Source organism: Marmota marmota, unplaced genomic scaffold (genome assembly GCF_001458135.2).
Source record: "Marmota marmota marmota unplaced genomic scaffold, marMar, whole genome shotgun sequence".
Taxonomy (NCBI): Eukaryota; Metazoa; Chordata; class Mammalia; order Rodentia; family Sciuridae; genus Marmota; species Marmota marmota.
Genome location: NW_025999898.1, coordinates 2,670,056 through 2,688,452, shown reverse-complemented (window position 1 = coordinate 2,688,452; position 18,397 = coordinate 2,670,056). Strand labels below are relative to the sequence as shown.

At 44.4% G+C, this 18,397-nt stretch overlaps 1 protein-coding gene and 1 pseudogene across 1 annotated transcript in view; one reads left to right on the top strand and one right to left on the bottom strand.

The window, feature by feature from the left end:
• LOC107158395 overlaps positions 1 to 17,711 on the bottom strand; it is a 117,732-nt pseudogene extending 100,021 nt beyond the window's left edge.
• A 260-nt stretch (positions 17,712 to 17,971) lies between these two features.
• Positions 17,972 to 18,397, top strand: part of Ywhah (tyrosine 3-monooxygenase/tryptophan 5-monooxygenase activation protein eta) — a 10,486-nt gene continuing 10,060 nt past the window's right edge. The window contains exon 1 of the mRNA XM_015504940.2: positions 17,972 to 18,282. Coding sequence (XP_015360426.1) covers positions 18,262 to 18,282 — 21 coding nt within the window. The 5' untranslated portion in view covers positions 17,972 to 18,261. The remainder of the gene's footprint in view (positions 18,283 to 18,397) is intronic.

Below are 18,397 nucleotides of genomic sequence, written 5' to 3'. Positions count from 1 at the left end.
ATTTCAGATAGACACATTTCAACTGGTTTAGAATAAAGCCTTTGATAGGCAGGAAATCAGCAGTAGCATGGGCTGTTCTATTCCCACCAGTGTTCAGGCACAGGTGAAGGAGACATAAGCAGGCTATTAGGATATCTGGGCCTGGGATACTAGTTAAGGATTTTGACTTTGGATTCAAACAGACCTACATTTTAGCACCAGTTTTACCATATATTGTTTCTGGGATCTGGGGCAAATCGATTGTCTGCTATTCAAAATGGGTGCAATCATGTCTTCTTCTGGGTCCTGTGAGGAATAAAAGAGGCAGTATGTGTGCAATACCCACCCTACTAACTGACATTCTGTGAGATGTGAATCCTCCTAACAGTCCCCAGGGAGCTTCCTGATAATCTGATGCAGAGCAAGAGAGAAAGGATAACATGAAGCAGTTTATAATAAATGGCTAACAAGACTGCCCCAGACCTATGCACTGGGGCAGTTCTGAGGATGGGTGATCAGGCATGGACTCACTGATCAGGGACAAATTCCTGGGAGAGGCAAAACCTCAACTGAACCTTGAAACACTGCTAGGCTTCTGGTCTCTGCTACTGAATAAGTAGAGAAAAGAGAGTAGGAACTTCAAAGGAGGAGAGATCCAGTGGTCTCTGGCACACAATATTAATTGGAACTACTGTTATTATTATCTAAGTTTCAAGGGCATGGAAATCTCTCTCTCCTTGGATTCCCACAGTATTTGGGCATATTCTTTGCACATCTGAGGTGTTTGGTGTACACTGAGTGAACATGAAAAGACTGGCTAGTCACAGACTAGAGGAAGATGGGGTATCATTAGATGGGCTGGGGTATCAAAGTCAGCTGGGATAGATAGGCGTATCCTGCAATCTATANATATATATATATATATATATATATATATATATATTCATCCATCCATCCATCTGCATGTTTTAGGCAGAGAACAAGACAAATTCACTGCCCTCCTGAAGCTAACATCAAGCAGAGAAGAGATTAAATTTGTGAATCAAATAATTACACAAATAAGTACAAGACTGGCTGTGATAAGTGCTACAGATGAAAGATGTGCTAGGAGAGCCTGTCAAAAGGCAAATTGACCTGGTCATGGATGTCAGGAAAGATTTTCTAAGGAAGTGACCATTGACCTGAGAGCTGAAGGATGAGCAGGACTAACTAGAATAAGAGGGAAGAACATTACAGGCAGAAAGGAAGTAACATGTGCAAGAACAAGATGAAGTTGGGGACAGAAGGTAGGCCTAGTGATGAAGTACCTTTTGGCTGGGCTAAAGATTTAATCTTTTATCCTTAGAAGTTTTAAGCTGGGCACAATGACACACACCTCTAATCCCAGCAATTGGGAGCCTAAGACAGGAGGATTGCAAGTTCCAGGCCAGCCTGGACAACTTAGTGAGAACCTGTCTCAAAATTTAAAAAAAATGAAAAGGGATGGGGATATAGCTTAGTGGTCAAACAACCCAGTATTAAAGAAAAAAGCATTTAGCAAACAGCAGTTAACATGATCACATTTGTATTTTTAAAAGATTGTTTTAGCTATGATTGTGGAAGATAGAAACAGTGGATGGGATGGGCCAGTGTGAAAGCCAAAAGCCTGTGGAAAGCCAAGGAAGCTGCCCAGGAAATTAATGACGGAACTTTGGACTAGGGAAATAGTATAGAGAGGAGAGGAATAGATGGACTCAAGGACCATTTAGGAAATAAAGTGGACATGATCAAGTGATAGGTTTTCCAGGAAGGATGAGGGTGAGAGAGTTGTTTAGAATGACTTCCAGTTTTCTGGAATAGAACTGTTGCCAGGCAACAGAATAAAAGCCAGAAGGGAATAGGAGAAGGATGAACCACATTTTCCCTTGCAGTTGTTATTATGCCCATGTTTTCAAAATAAAGGGTGTTGGGAGTATGGGCATGCACAGCTCCTTGATTGCCTTCCCAATGGTGCTTTAAGAAGATTGCATGTTGTCTCACTCCAGTCAGAATGTCAGCCATCAAGAATACAAATAATAGTAAATGCTGGAAAATGCAGAGAAAAAGGAACATGCTTACATTGTTGGTGGGATTGTAAATTAGTACAACCACTATGAAAATCAGCATGAAGGTTCCTCAAAAGACTAGGCATGGAACCACCATATGATTGAGCTATATCACTCCTTGGTGTTTATCCAGAATAATTAAAGTCATAATACTATAGCAATACCTGCATACCCATGTTCATTGCAGCAGAATTCAAAATAACCTAACTATGGAACCAACCTAAGTGTCTGTTAATAGATGAATGGAGAAAGAAAATGTGATATTCAGCTATAAAAAAAAAATGAAACTGTCATTTACAGGAAAATGGATGGAACTTGAAAACATATTATGTTAAATTAAATAAGCCATATTTGGAAAGTCCAAGGTCATATGTTTTCTCTTATATTAGAAGCTAGAGAGGAAAAAGAAAAAGGAAGATGGGGTGGGGATAAATATCGTGAAATTAGAAGGGAGATAAGTAGAGTAAATGGATCAGGAGGAGGGAAGAAGGGAAGGAAAAAGTGTAATACTGGAGTATGATATTGGCCAAATTATACTGTCATATTGTGTTCATATACAAATACGAAACAATGAATCCCACCATTCTGTATAATTACAATGTACCAATAAAAGTATGAAAAAAGAAGAAGATTGCATGTTGAAGATGAAAGGAAGTTAGGGCTTCCTGTCTTGAATCTGCATCCAAGTAGCTATATGACTTCAAGGGGCAACTTCACCCCTCTGCGCCTGACCTCTGGAATTGATGTCTCTCCTAGTCTGGCAAGTTAAGGCCACAAAAGTGGTCTGAGGTTTATTTGTGTCCACTGGCACTATTTACAGGGCTCCCCCTTGGGAAGTTATTTCTTGTAGATGTACTTTATCCAGAGCCTGAAGGTAAAAAAGCATTAAGTCTAGGATGTGAAATCTGAAAGGAAATACAGTGCCCCATTTGCCCACCTTTCTAAATTTACAGAGTGGGGCAGCATATGAGTTTTGTCTCTATCTTCTGCACTACCCTTCCCCTAGAAGGAGAGGTTAAGCAGTTTGGCCAAAGCCACAAAGCTATAGGACAGAAGTGTGCCTTTTGGAGGTGAGTCTCATGTTCCTTTTCTTAATTTAAAGATGGTTTGGTTTGGTTTGGTTTTGCAGCATACAGCCATTTCCTAGAACAGAATGGGCTAGTTAGAGCGTGGAGATGGCCTAAGACCAGAGACACAGCTAGGTCTTAGCTGCTAAGCTGAAGTCCTTTCTGATTCCTCAAAGATGCCTCTTGTCATGTACCCCTGCTGTGACTCTTGAATATCTTCCTGGGGCTGCAAGAAGCTCTTTGAAAAAAAAGGGGGGAGGGGGCAGAAAACCCAGCCTACTCCCTGCAAATGAGACAGAGACAAACCATAGTTTGAACCTCACTGCTGAGGTTTCCATGGTGGCTCCACTCTGCTGCTCTTCCTATTGGCTAAGATGTCCTGCTCCAGTTTTAGCAACAGAAGCTTGGATATGGGTCTCCTTCCTGATTGGTCAGCCTGTGCTGCAGTATCATGGCAACAGATTCAGAGGGACCAGTCTCTGCAGAATGATTTGAGTCATCATCTTCCTTGGGTGGGTTAAGATGCAGAGGGCTGCTCATAGGGAATGAAAAGGGAAACAAGCAGCCCCCATCTAAGCTCAGAGACAGATAGCAAGCCCTCCTCATTGGTTGCCCAGGAATTTGTTAGGCTGATGGGCTTCTTGTCACCTTGTCCATCCTGTATCTTGCAACGCCTACTCAGTCCTTCTATTTCCCCAGGGTTACTGTCTCCTGTAATTTTTACAAAGTCATGCAAGCTGCAAATCAATAAGAACCCATATTGTATTTCAGGATTTAAAAACTTTCAGTAAAGGCTTAGATAATCCAGGGGTCCTTTCAGTTTCAGAAGCCATTCCTCTTGTACTCATCAAACAGTGAATGCTTTTCAAAATTCTTTTTCATCTGGATTACTGAACATCTCAACAACCCTAGGAGTTTAGTAAATTAGGAATAAATGACCCATTTTGTAGATGAGGACATCAGAGCTCAGAGAGCAGGTAATTTGTTCCAAGACAGATAGCATATTACTGCCAGATTTAGGTCTCCAACCCTTCTGAACCTGTCTTAAGGCTCTACCTTCAAACTATTGACTTATCCATAGTATATGAGATAACTATTGATTTATCTGCTAGAAAAGCCAATTTGAAGTAGGCACTTTTGAACTGGGTATATAGCTCAGTGGTAGAGTACTTGCCTGACATAGGTGGGGCCCTGGTTTTGAATTCCAGCAACACAATAAAAACAAATAAACAAACAAAAGAATTAGGCGCTTGTATACCCCTAGTCCCTGATGGTCAAGTCCTAAATGTGGCCCTAATTCCCAGGAAAGATTTGTGTTAACTGCAAACCCTGCTCTCTTCCCATCCCCTATTCACCAACAAACAGAGAAAGAAATATTCATAAGCTTAACTACAATCAATTTAACTGTTTCTAGGTGCTCAAAAATGTGCTGAGCATACCTGATCTCACTGAATTCTCTTAGATGTTAATATAGGCATTAGGTTTTCATTATCTACTATTTATAGATACAGAAACTGGTGCTCAGGAAGATTAAGCAGCATGCCCAAGGTCACCCGGTAGTGCAGCCAGAATTTCAATACAAGTCACCCAACTTCACTGTAGCCTGGCTTGAACCTCATGCTTTCTCTGCTCCCACAGAATGCAGAGAATGGGAAGTTCTAAGAGGCATCTCAGAGTGGATCTTTTCTGCTTGGATGTGCATTTTTCTTCAGTTGAGGCTGTGCCTGGATCAATTTCTTGGTGCTGGAAAAAGCAGACTGAGGACTAGCTTTGTCTTAGGGACTTGGAAATAGTTGGTTCCCAGAGAGTGACTCAGCATGCCCAACAGTGTCTCCCATCTCCCAATTTCTCAGCTTTGTGATATTGCAGGAGGCTGTGACTGGTCACAGCTGAAGTGGGGGAAGAGAATCACCAGTAATTTCCTTGCTCTGAATTTGAGCCTCTCCTGAAAACAAACATTTTAGCAGTTTCTTTTTCTTTTTTCCTGCTCAACTTGGGCTCCCTGAAGCTCTTTCCCCTGAAACAGACCCCAGCCACCTGGCCTGCCCTCATGTCCTCCTAAGGGCATTGGTTTTGGAGGACATGACCAGGTGAGAGCTCACACTTACTCACACTTACTCCCTTAAGCACCACCATCAAGGGACAGGAATACAACTTTTCAACCAAAAGCAATTCAAGCTGTCTTCACTGCACCAGTTACTAAGACGTTAAGGAGATGGAAGGGGACAAACCATATGGCCACTGCTCTCACGAAAACTGCATCCTAGTAGAGGAGATGGCTAACAAGTCCCTAAGTGAATCAGTCACAATTTCAGATTGTGATAAAAGCCTTGAATGGATGAAAGAGTTGGGGGAATGTAATTGGAATAGAAGTTACTAGATTAGCCAGGATGGTCAGGAGAGTCCTCTCTGAGGAGGTGATGTCAGAGCAGGTTCCTGAGTGAGGAGGCAATTGCATGTAATAAGGAGGCTATGACCCTATAATAAAATTTTAAGAATGCCTATAATATAACAAAACAGAGCCTAAACTTACTGGCTTACAAGAACTGTTGCTCATGGCTCATACATCTGTGGTTGGCCTGGGTGGTTTCACTGTCCACTTCCTGGTCACACATGCAGCTGAATTCAGCTGGAGACATAGTAGAGCTGGAAGATGCAAGAAGGTCTCACACATCTTGTAGTTGGTGCTGACTGTTGTCTGTCATGTGGCCCTTCATCCTTCAGTTGGCTAGACAGGCTGCCTTATGGGGGAATCTAAGAGCAGCATCTAAGAGGGTAAAGGCAGAAGCTCCCAAGACCTATTAAGGGTCAGGATCCCAGACTCAAAAAAGGGTCATTTCTACCACATTCTATTGTCTAATCAAGTCACAGGCCAGCCTGGACTCAGGCATGGAGGAAGAAACATGTCCTCTTGATGGGGAGAGAGGTCACTAAGATATTTGTAGCCCTCTTTAATCTGTCATATCATCCACATGAAGATATTTAGGAAGTGTGTTCTAGGCAGAGGACTAGCAGGTAAAAAGGCCCTGAGACAAGCCTTGAACACTGAATTCCTCTAGTTTCTCAGTTTCCTACTCTGTAAAATTGGAACCAAGGATGCTTCCTTATCTCCTCTAAAGGCAAAGAGGATACTTTCAGGATGGATTTAGAATTTTGGTTATTGGCCACTGGGTAGGAAGAGAATCAAACATAAGAATTTGGTTTGGCATACTACAAGCTCACCAGCATTTTTTGAACATCATCTGGCAGGAACAAACAGTTCTCAACACTGCCAGTCATAGCGGGAGAGTCAGAGTTGCTGATCTTGCTGAGTATGGGATGAAAAGACTGCTCACTGCCCTGCATAGTAAATGAGACATGCCAGGTGCATCTCAGAAGAGAACTGGGACCCAGGTATGGTGGCACACACCTGTAATACCAGTGACTCAGAAGGCTGAGGCAGGAGGATTGCAAGTTCAAGGCCAGCCTCAGCAAAGATGCTATCTCAAAATGAAAAATAAAAGGGGGCTTGGGATATAGCTTACTGGTAGAGTGCCCTGGGTTTAATCCCCAATGTCACCGCAAAAAAAAAAAAAAAAAGAAAGAAAGAAAAAGAAAAACCCACAGGGGAACATAACCTGGGAATCTCAAATAAAGGTAAAGACTTTTATCTGAAGCAGAGTCCATGTGGACAAGAAAGGAGAGATGAGCTTAGAGCTAAAATGGGCCTTATGGGCCAACTAGAAACTCCAACCTTTTCCCTGAGAACAATGTACACAAGATTGCCGGATTTACCAAATAAAAATACAGGTTATCCTGTTCAATTTGAATTTCAGATGCACAACAAATCTTTTTTTTTTTTTGTATAAGTATGTGCATGCTATATCTGGGACATTCCTATACTAAAACATCATTCGTTATCTATTGGAAATTGTTTTAACTGGGCCTCCTGTATTTTCTGTGGCAGTCCTTAATGTGCCATCATAGAAGGGTTTTAATCAGGTTAAATGACAAGATTAGGATTTTGAGAAGCTCCCAGGATTTGTGGAAAAATAAACTGGAAGGAGACCAGAAGTGGATGGGGGATAAACTACCTGCTATTGACCAGGCCAGAGGAGTTGCAAAGATCCCCAACAGAGAATGGGGCATTTTATCACATCTGCCAATCCATCTGCCTTTCCCTTCAGGCAGATGGCCTTGGTAAACCCATCAGCTGATGAAGTCTGGGGGACTGTGGACCAGGTCAGGCCCCAGCTCTGCTGTGTGAGTCTTTGGCCTGTTCTGCTCTATCCAGGACCCTTAGAATCCTTATCATTTAAATGAAGGGATCAATCAGAGAGATGGTCTCTCTCAAGATTCTTCTGCTTCTGCCATCCTGGAGCTCTCTGCCCATCTTCACCCTGATATCTCTCCTGGTGCAGGCCTACTATGGTGAAAAGTTCAAATCTGGGACATCTGACTCCAAGTCCTTCTTAGCCATTTCTCTGGCCAATGAATGTGTAAAGAGTCCCACACAGCTAGGCATGTAGCTCAGTGGTAGAGCACTTGTCTGGCATGTACCAGGCCCTGGGTTCCAATACTACCAAAAAAAAAAAAAAAAACAAAAAACACCCTACTACATCTTGCTCCAACCTCAGGTCCCATGCCTTGTTTGGGAGAAAGGACTCAGTATTTGTGGAGGGCCTACTATGTGCTAAGCAAGTCCTCTACATTTTCTGTCTTAGTTAATCCTCACAGTAGCCCTGCAAGGAAGATATTAACTCCATTTCACAGATAAGAGGACTGAGGCTCAGTGACCGGGTTGTTCCCCCAGTCACACAGCTGTGCAGGGCAAACCTGGAGTTGATTCCAGGTCAGGCTGGCTGGCGTCAGTACTCTGTCCTCCCACTGTCTCCAGGAAATATCCCCTGGAGCCCCTAATCCCTCATTTATTTAGGGCTTGGGCTCAGTCAGCAGCCTTCTTGTCCCACTGTAGGCACATGCTGCCCTGGTTCTTTCTGAGTTAAGCCAGCGGCTAAAATGGGCTGGCATAATGTTCATCCTGCCGTGGGCTTTATGGTTTATGAAGCCTTTTTCCATCTGTGTCCTCCCCACAACCTCATGTAGACTTGACATAGCCCCTTCCACTTCTTGCCTGCAGCTCTGCCGCAATGAAGACCACATTAAATATTAACAGGGCAGCTCCTTGGCACTGCTGTGATGTCAATTATTGCTTGGTGAGGGCTGTGGCTGCCTTCCCAAGGTGAAGCAGTGACCGGAATTCAGCTGGCTCCAGTGACGTCCCAGGAGGCTGGCTGTCGGCATTTGGAGAAGATGCTGTTAATGTAAGGTGTGGCAGGAATCCAAAAGCTTTTCTCTGATCTCCCTGGCTCTCCCCAGGCCTAGGGTGGCATCGTGATGCTGGCATGATGCATTCAGTTACTTGGCAAGGATTCACTGAGCACCTGCTGTATGCCAAGTACAGTGCTAGGCTCTGGGGATGCAGCTGTGAGGGTGACAAGGTCTTTGTGTCACAGAGCTGCCCTTTTGGTGAAGAAGAAAGAAACCCTGCACCGCATGTCAGCAGATGCCCACCCCAGCCTGAGACCAAGGATACTTCCAGAGGAAGTCAGGAGAAGGAGCCTGAGTTAGGAAGGCAAAAAAGAAGGAATGTGTTTCAGGCAGAGGAAATAGAATCAGAGCTCAGAGCCTGGTTCTATCATTTCTTAGGAATTTATCTGCAAATTGGGTTCTTACCTTATAGGGCTGCTGTGGGGAGTAAATGAAGCCATTACTAGGGTTAATGAATCTGCACACACAGTGGAGTGCACAGAGAGCGCTCAGGGGTAGCTTTATGAAAACAGCTTTATATGATTCCTTTGTCCTCCCAGGAATTCTTACCTCCATTTGGGGGGCAGAAAAACTGAGGCTCACAGAGGTGAGCTGAGATGCTTAGGTCATGTTGTGGATCAGATGGTAAACTGGATACCTGACTTCAGGCTCTGATTTGCACTTTTAGCCACACTCTAGCCACAGGAAACCCAAGCAGTGTTTCAGCTCGGTGAACAGTGAATCCCACCTATGATCCCAGTATGAGTTCAAAGGCAGCCTCAGCCTTTTTTGAGGGAAGATTATCTGTTTTCCTATATGAGAATAAGCCTATGTCTGGTCTTTGGGAGGTCTGGACACAGCCTTGGTTTTGCTGCTAACCTGTTCTCTGACCATGGGTGAATTACTTCCCCTTTCTGAGCCTCAGTACCCCACAGAGCCAGTTGTTATTGTCTGAGTTTCTGATTCTCCCAACAGTGCTATGGCAAGGGACCCACTTTTGATTCCATATTAAAGATAAGGAAACAGTCTGAGAGGAGCAAAAAGTGATATGAATATGGCTTCACAGTTGGCAAGTGGGGGGACAAGATATAGAGCCAGGCACAACTGCTGGCAGAAGTATCCATCAGTCAACCACACCATGCTGCCTCTTGGAGCAAGACATGCTGAATTGTCTTCAAGATCCTTTTGTGGCTCTCTTGATTCTGTGAGTTCCCTGTTGCCTCCAGGCCTTTGGGTTCACTGATCTTGTGGGAAGGACATTTCAGGTTGAGCTGATCCTCCAACTGTCTCCATTTAAAGGAGTTAATAGCACTGTCACAGAGTCTTGTAGGCAGCACTCCCTTATTCCCTCAGTTACTGCCTCATTTCTTCTGGTTACAGCCTAAAGAGTATAGTAAGAAGAGAACTGCCATGATATCCCCATTTTATGCAAAAAGAAACTTAAGTTAAGAAAGGCACATGCTCAGGTTTCCCCAGCTACTGTGAAGAACTAGGCTTGGAGGCTGAGTCTGAGTGAGGAGTTGCAAACTGGCCAAATTCAATCTGGGAGCCCCTCCTACTTTCAGCTCCTTCCAAGTTTCTACAGTCTTGCCTTCTTCTCTCTTTTCTCTCCCCTTTATCTTCCACTCAACTGTCAGTTAATCAGTTAGCTGTCAGAAAAATTAAGGTGTTCCCTTTCCTTGGAAGAAGTATCTTGGCTGTTCATAAAGAGGGCTCTAGTGGGAGGTGGTGTTGTGGCTCAGTGGTAGAGCGCTTGCCTAGCAAGTGTGAGGCCCTAGGTTCAATCCTCAGCACCACACAAAAATAAATAAATAAAATAAAGATATTAAAAAGAAAAAAAAAAGAGGACTCTAGTGGTGGGATCTGTGTAATATGCAGAAGGTATAATTGGAATTCAATGCTGCATTTAGGGAAAGATGCCTGAGTTCAGGAATCTCAGCCAGTCATCCCAGGGTGAAAACATAGGTCCTGTCCTCAGGTGCTTCCATTCTTCTAGGGAATTGGTAACTTCCTAAGGAAGTGGAAAGCAGACAGTTTAATTGACAAAAAGCATGAACTGTATAGTCAGAAAGACCTGAATTCAAATCCCAGCTCTTCCTCTACTTTCTGAAGACCCTTGGGTAAGTGGATGCCTGCCTAAGCTTCAATTTCTCCATCTAATTAATGAGTTCAAGAGAAATAGTTGTCATAATGATTAAATTAGATCATATAGTACATAAAATGATATAGCATGATGATTTTTGCCTACAAATTGGCCAGGAAATATCAATTCTACCGATGTCACACTATGCAGATGGCTGATGCCACAGTGGTGTAGGCAAGAATACTTATTTTTGAAGAAATTGGGCAGGCTCTTGTGAAAAGATAAGATTTCAGCTGATATCAAAGGACACAAAAAAACCAAGAAAGAGTTAGAGGGGATGGGAAAAGACACCCTAGTTGGTGGAAATTGGCAGGAAATCTGGGAACCTGGTGGGGCCAGGATGTCCAAGAAGTGGGTGATGAGTTTAAACATCTGGGCTAGCGTCATGTTATAAAGGGCCAGGTGGAGGAGCTGATGTCTTTTACTGAGGAAGGATCCTACCCTCAACCACAGGGGCAGCTCAGTGTTTTGTCTGCAGAGACCAACCCCTTGAAGTCAGCCCTCTTATTGGCATTGCTCCTCCCACATCTCTGTTTCCTGAGTTGGGCCAGCCTTCTGCCGGTCTGGAAGAAGCCAGAAGGCTGCAACAATCTGTCTGCCTCCTACTAACATCCTGGGGAGGAAAAGATTTTTTTTTTAGCACAATTGCCTGGCAGAGAACTGGTAAAAACTCAGTGACCCTCTCCTTTACTTCTCAGGGTGTAGTTTAAGCAGCAGTTGGTGACAATTATGATCACAGCTCAACAATCAAAAGAATGTTCTCAGACTCTCAGAAGGTTGGGGCAACAGCGAAAGGATGGTGAAGACAAGACAGGATGGGTCTAGAACCAGCTTTCTGTTCATTGTTCTCTGTGCTTCAGTTAAGCAAGACACTTAGCTTCCCTAGATCTCAGTTTCTTCACCTGTAAAATGGGAATAATACTACCTTGCCTTAAACACGTGGAGAAATACAGGCAAAATGCTTTCTGCTATACATTAGGAGGAATTCATTTTCTTCTTCACTTCATTGATATGGTCCCATAACTTGTCTATGTGTGTGTGTGAGTGTGTATATGTATGTTTACTTAAAACTGAATCCAAAGCCGTATACATGCAAGGCAAACACTCTATCATTGAACCACACATGTCTTTTGAAGCATCCCTGTTTTACCTCTTGAGTGGTCATGTTATTGTATGCTGATCTTCTAACAATTAAACATAGTAGATCTTCAGAGTGGAATAAGAAAGAACTTAGTGCACAGACCCATGCTTGTGCAGGGCAGCCCGAATCTGGTACTTGGTGCCAGAATTAAACAGCTCTCATATCAAGCAAAAAGTCAAAAGTCTAAGAACACCAAGAAGTGCCCACAGCATGCAACATCCAATGTGTTTGCTATATTTGACAAGTCACAAATACAGGAGCTCAAAGAGGCCTTCAACGTGTTTGGCCAGAACAGAGATGGTTCATCAACAAGGAAGATTTGTATAATATACTTGCCACACTAGAGAAGAATGCCACTGATGTGTACCTTAATGCCATGATGAATGAGGCTCCAGGACCCATAAGTTTTACCATGTTCCTTATCATGTTTGGTGAGAAGTTAGATGGCACAGATCCCAAAGATGTCATAAGTAATGATTTTGCATGATTTGATGAAGAATCAACAGGCACCATTCAGGAGAATTACCTGAGAGAGTTGCCGATCACCATGGGTGATCTTTTTTTTAACAATGATTCTGTTTTGTTTTGTTTTTCACACAATATCTTTATTTTATTTATTTACATGTGGTACTGAGGATTGAACCCAGGGCCCCACATATTCGAGGCAAGTACTCTACCACTGAGTCATAACCCTAGCCCCATGGGCAATCTTTTTACTGATGAGAAAGTGGATGACCTGTATAGAGAAGCCCTTATTAACAAAAAGGGAAATTTCAATTACATCAAATTCACATGCATCCTTAAACATAGAGCAAAAGACAAAAATAACTGAAAGAACTATAGCTAAAATTTCCCAATTACATTATCTTTCTCTATTTTATTTCTCAGATATTTCCTCTACCCTCACAGAACCTGTTGCGTGCAACTTAGTTTCACAGCTTTGCTTTTTTTTAATAACTTTCTGCCACTTAGCAGTTGTACAATCAAGACTGGAAATGGGGATGAGGTTATAAATTGTATTGAAAAAGAAACTGCAAATAAAAATCAACAAATGTGAAAGCCCAGGAAAATATGTTTGCATTTCCGAGTTTGCTGGATTTTTAATTTTTTATATAATAAAAATGCTATTTTGAAATTTAAAAACAATTTAGCCATTCACCAACACAGCCTCCCATCTCACAGTAAGAACCCCAAGGTTCAGAGGCAAAGTAGCAGCATTCTCAGGCCCTGTACTTTAGCTGTCCTAGACCAAGATTCCCCCTCCCACCATGCAGAAGCTGGAGGCAATTATCTAGGTAGATCTAGAAAATTCTTGCTAAGAAACACATTGCCTACCATTTGCAAAACTGAAGCAAAAGCCTTTTTTCCCTCATTTTAGTGGCAATTCCATTGTTGACAGCTTCGCCTTCTCCCCAGAACTGAGTTCCTCTGAAGGAGCCTGAAGGAGGTGGAGGTTGTAATGGGGCTCTGAGCTCCACGGGCTCAAAGAACCAGCTCACAGATTGCAACTACCAGGACATTTTCTCACTTCTTAATGCAAAAAGCTGCCTTGGGTGGGGGTGGTCTTCCATGGCAGGCTTTGAAAGAGTGACAGGAGGACCTGGATGATCCTGAATTCCATGTGCTTAGGCCAATCTTAGACACAAGGAGAGGGATTTGATATCAGCAAAAGAACACCGGGGTCAAAGCAAATGGCAGAAAATAGATGTGAGGGAGGGAGGTTCAGGTGACTGCCAATACTCTTCTTATAGCTCTCAATTTCTTCATCCATACATTGGAGGTAAGAACCTCCCTCCAAGTGGGGATTTGATGAGATAATTTCTGGGGGTAAACTCAGGAAGAGAGTAAATGATTAATAAACAAGAGCTGCTCTTGATGCTATTGTTGATGGTGTTATCACTGGCTGGGGAATCAGTAAAGTCACCTTAGTAACAGGCAGCCCTACTTTGGGGAACAGAATTTAAAATCTTTTCTGGGTGACACCAATTTTTGTGTGCAGCAGCCCCTCCAGCTCAAGATGGTAACAATGCCAACAGTGCGAATGCCATCTCTCTGGAACAATACCAAGTCTTCTTTGTAACATGTCCCTTGGTGTCCAGATTTCTTGGGCAGCTCAAAGTGTCTGAGAGGAAGGAAAAAAAAACAGGACATACCTTTTCTAGGTCACCTCTTCATTGAACTCCAGTGGAGGATTTTGACAATACTTTGGAAATTTAGTCCTACATGAGGAGCAGTCATTCCCACTGGGTAAGGGTGGAATGCAGCAAGGAATTATTATACAACTGTGAGGGATGGTGCTTTTCCTATTCCAGCACTATGCAGATACTAAACATACATGCATATGCTGATCCTTACAGCAACACTAAGAAACAGGTGTGGTTAGACTTGTTTTACAAGTGACTTGTCCAAAGGTACTTAGCTGGTAAACTGGCAGATCAGAATTTGAACCCAAGTCTAGAATCATGTTCTTTTCCCCCATCATAACACACACATCCTCATGAAGCCAGGTGGGTTTTTGCTTGGTTCACTGAGACCCTATACTAGGTGAAGACACAGACCTGGTCCTTGCATATTTTGATGTTAATCATCACCCCCCCTCCTCATCTTACTCAGGGGCTCTCTTGGAGTTGTTCCAAGCTCATGTTGTGATGCATGCTTGTCATCCTAGTGACTCAGGAGGCTGAAGCAGGAGGATTATAGTTTGAGGTCAGCCTCAGCAACTTAGTAAGACCCTGTCTCAAAAAAATAAAAAGAGCTGAAGGATGTAACTCAGTAGTAAAGATCCCCTGGGTTCAATCCTCAGTATGGGAGGGGGAAAAAGTTATATTTATTGATGTGACTACTTATAGCATCCTAGTCTGTCTTCATAAGGCTTTGAAGAGTTGGCAGGTCTCTTCCTAGGGCAAGGAAGATGGGAGAATTTTACAATCAGAATGACTCTGAAAGGGGAACCATACCTTGAAACCTTCTCATACCATGGGGCAGCATGATGGTCATCAGGCTTGGAACTCTGAAGGACCAGAGTTTGAGTCCTGGCTCTGCCAATTCCCAGTTGTATGACTTTGTTGAAGCCATAGAACCAGTTTCCTCATCTAGAAAGTGGAAATGGAAATTGTAACTATCTTAACAGGGATGTCTTGAAAAGAAGAAAAACAAATCTCCATCTTTGCAAAGTAACTCACGTGATCCTGGAAACATGGTAAAGGATCACTGCCCCTCAAGAGTAAGCAAGTATACCCAGGATGAAGCAAACAGGGCCTGGAACAGAACCCCGAGGAATATCATCACTTAGGGATAGGCTAGAAAATAAGTCCATACAGAAGACAAAAGAAGAGCAGCCAGAGCAGCAAAAAGGAGCCAAGAGGATTTCAGGGTCATAAAGACTAACAGAAGAGCTAGACAAGGAGGGATAGACAGTTGCCTTATCACAGACAAGAGGGCAGAGAGATAAGCACTGTGAAGTATCTTTGGATTTGACAACAAGGAGGCCTCTGGTGGCCATGGGGAACTGTCTAGGTGGAAAAGTGGGGCAGAGCCTGATTATACTAGGCTGTTAGGAATGAATGGGAGGTGAAGAAGTTTGATGAGAAGAAAAGCTTTGTGAGAGAATCAAAGTATCATTTATGCCATTTCTTAGCCATTTCATGCTGCTATAACAGAATGTCTTAGGAAATTTATATAGAAAAGAAACTTATTTGCCCCATAATTCTGAAGGCTGGGAACCCCAAGGGCCCGGCATCATCAGGCATCTACTTGATCTCTTGTCATTCCATAGCAGAAAATGAAAGAGAAAAAAAAAAACTGGGCTCAAGATAGTATCCTACAGTCCTTTTATAACTGTCTTTAATCCCCTTAGGACCCACTTCACAATACTGTTGTGCTGGGGATTAAGCTTCCAGCACATGCTTTTCAGAGGATATGTTCAAATTGCAGCACATGCCCAGCATGGTGGGGCATGCCTGAAGTCCAAGTTACTCAGGAGGATTGCAAGTTTGAGGTCAACCTGGGAAATTTAGAAAAACCTTATCTCAAAATAAAAAATTTTAAGGGTTGGTGACATAGCTCAGTTATAGAACACTTGCCTAGCTGGCCTGAGGCCCATCATTCAATCCCCAGCATTGCTAACAAAAATACCAAATAATAAATCACATCATATGTCAAGATCAATTATTCAGAATGTTCCAGCTCTACCTTATTTTCACTATTTGGACATCAATTTCTGTCCAAAAAATGGTCTGAAAAGCTTGAAGGGCTGTAAGCCTTCTAAGAGCTAAAAGAAACCCAGGAGTTTTCCCCTTGCTGTGCTGGTCCTCTTCCCAGCTCTCACATGAACCCCATCTTTATGGAGGGGGTGGGTGATTAATTACTACCTTTCACATTTTTATAAGATATTCATTAGGGGGAAAATCAGCCTGGTTTGTTAACCTTGATTCCACCAGCAAAGGTGACTCTTCAAAGCATGGTGAAGGCTGGGGTGAGGGCCTCACTCAAATCCAGCTTCATGGGTAGAAAGGTCCCCATTTTAGCATCACAGAAGGGAGAAGAAAGACTGGGAAGCAAGAGACCTGGTATGGAGGTCCCAGCTCTGATCACCAACTGCACAAATAGGGTCAGCCATCCTTCTCTTCAGAGCTCAGTTCTCCCTTATGCAGGATAAGCAGTTTGACAAAAGTAAATCTAAGGGTCTCACAGGCTCTGACACCCAAGATGTGGATTTCTAGGCTATTATACTTTCAACAGTTCAAGTCCAGTTTCCCAGATGGCAAAACTGAGGTCTGGAAAACGCAGTTTCCAGTTTTCCCTTCTCCTTTCTAATGCATCTTACTCTTCAGAGAAAAAATTCCTGGCCTGAAATATGGTTTTAGTGGTTCCCAATTACCTAAGGATAAAGCTTTGACTCTTCAGCCAGCATTTTAAACACTCCATAATCTCATTTTATCCAACCTCCTTTCCCACAGTTAGGCCTGTGTTCTCATCTTCGCCAACATTTTTTTGTTCCTATCCTAACTGTCCATGCTGAACCCACACCCTAGTATCATTTTCTGACTCATGTATCCTTCTCTTTTATATTTAGACCTCAGCTTCTCAGGAGCTGAAGCTGTTATCTTACTTAATCATGATGAGCATGCAGTAGTTGCTCAATAAAATTCCCAGCAAGCCCAAGGCCCTGTCTCTTGTGCTGTCTTTGGCATACTGTATTTCAGATGTGCTGTCTTTATCACTGGGATTTTCCTAGTTTGTCAGAGGTTCAGCCCAGGGACCCACAACATCAAATGCTAGGACTGGGAGGAGTATGGTGAGCAGTTAAGAGACTCCTCTAGGGCTGGGGTTGTGGCTCAGCGGTAGAGCGCTTGCTCGCCTAGCACGTGCTGGGTTCAATCCTCAGCACCATATAAAAATAAACAAATAAAATAAAGGTATTATGTCCAACTACAACTAGAGAGAGAGAGAGAGAGAGAGAGACTCCTCTTTGCCACAAGAGGAAGCCCCGAGTTTTAATTTAGCCTTGTAACCTTGAGCATTTTCCTTTGCTTTGTATCATCCCTTTCAATACAGTTGTGCTTACTCGGGGTGGGTTGTGAGGCTTAAACAGCATTGGGCCTGCTCCTGGTTGGTGTGTTGTGAATGTTTTTCATCTCAACCAGGTCACCCAATCCCTCCTCCTCACAGAAGGAACAGTGGCCCAAGGCCACCACTTCTCACTTCTGCAACCAGAGAGGTGCTTTTGTTTGTGTGTGTGTGTGTGTGTGTGTATACTCAAAGGTCCTGTCGGATGCTGTCATTGCCAGGGCAGACCCAATCACAGGGTGTGGCCCTGAGAACAGCCTCGCTGGGCTCTGGCGGGAAGGATAGCAGGGGAGGACTCAACCCGCCCTTTGGGGCAAGCTGCCTCTCAGCTTCGCCGTTTATTTGGTTTGGGGGCCCTTCTCAAGCCAGGTCTCTAATGTGGAGTGAAGGGCACTTCTCAGGGTGGGGCTGTGACAATGCACTGCCTGTGCCGCCGCCATCACCGCGGTCCCTCCTAGTGCTCTGCAGTCTCCACCTCGGTTCTACTCTCTCCCACCTCCACCTCTGCGGCGGTAAAATGCAGTACTCTCAGGGCGCGTGCGCAGGTCTCTAGCGGGGCGGTGGCGGCAGCTATTTATAGTAGGTGACGTCACCTTGAAATAGACCGTTAGGGCTGGCCCGCCCTTCCCCCCTCCCACTCTCGCCGCTCCGCCCGGCCTCTCCCACTGCGCAGGCGTCGTTCCGTCCACCCATCCCCCACCAGGCGGCCGCTTCTCCTCTCTTGGCGGCGTCCGGGGCGCCAGCCACTGCGCGCGGAGCGAGCCAGAGAGAGGGCGCGAGCGGCGGCGCTGCCTGCAGCCTGCAGCCTGCAGCCTCTGGCAAGCCGGGGAACCAGTGCGCGTGCGCGCCGGCGGCGACCGGGGAGCGGACGGGCGGGCGATCGAGCGGTGCGGGGCGCGAGGCGAGGCCGGGCCTAGAGCGACATGGGGGACCGGGGAGCAGCTGCTGCAGCGGGCGCGGCTGGCCGAACAGGCGGAGCGCTACGACGACATGGCCTCCGCCATGAAGGCGGTGAGCGCGCCGCGATCCCGGGCGGTTGGCCGGGGCATCCTAGCATGGGGAAGGGATGGGGCAGCGGGCAGCGTCTCCTTTTTGGTCTGGCCGGGCGTACCGCGGCTGGGCGTGC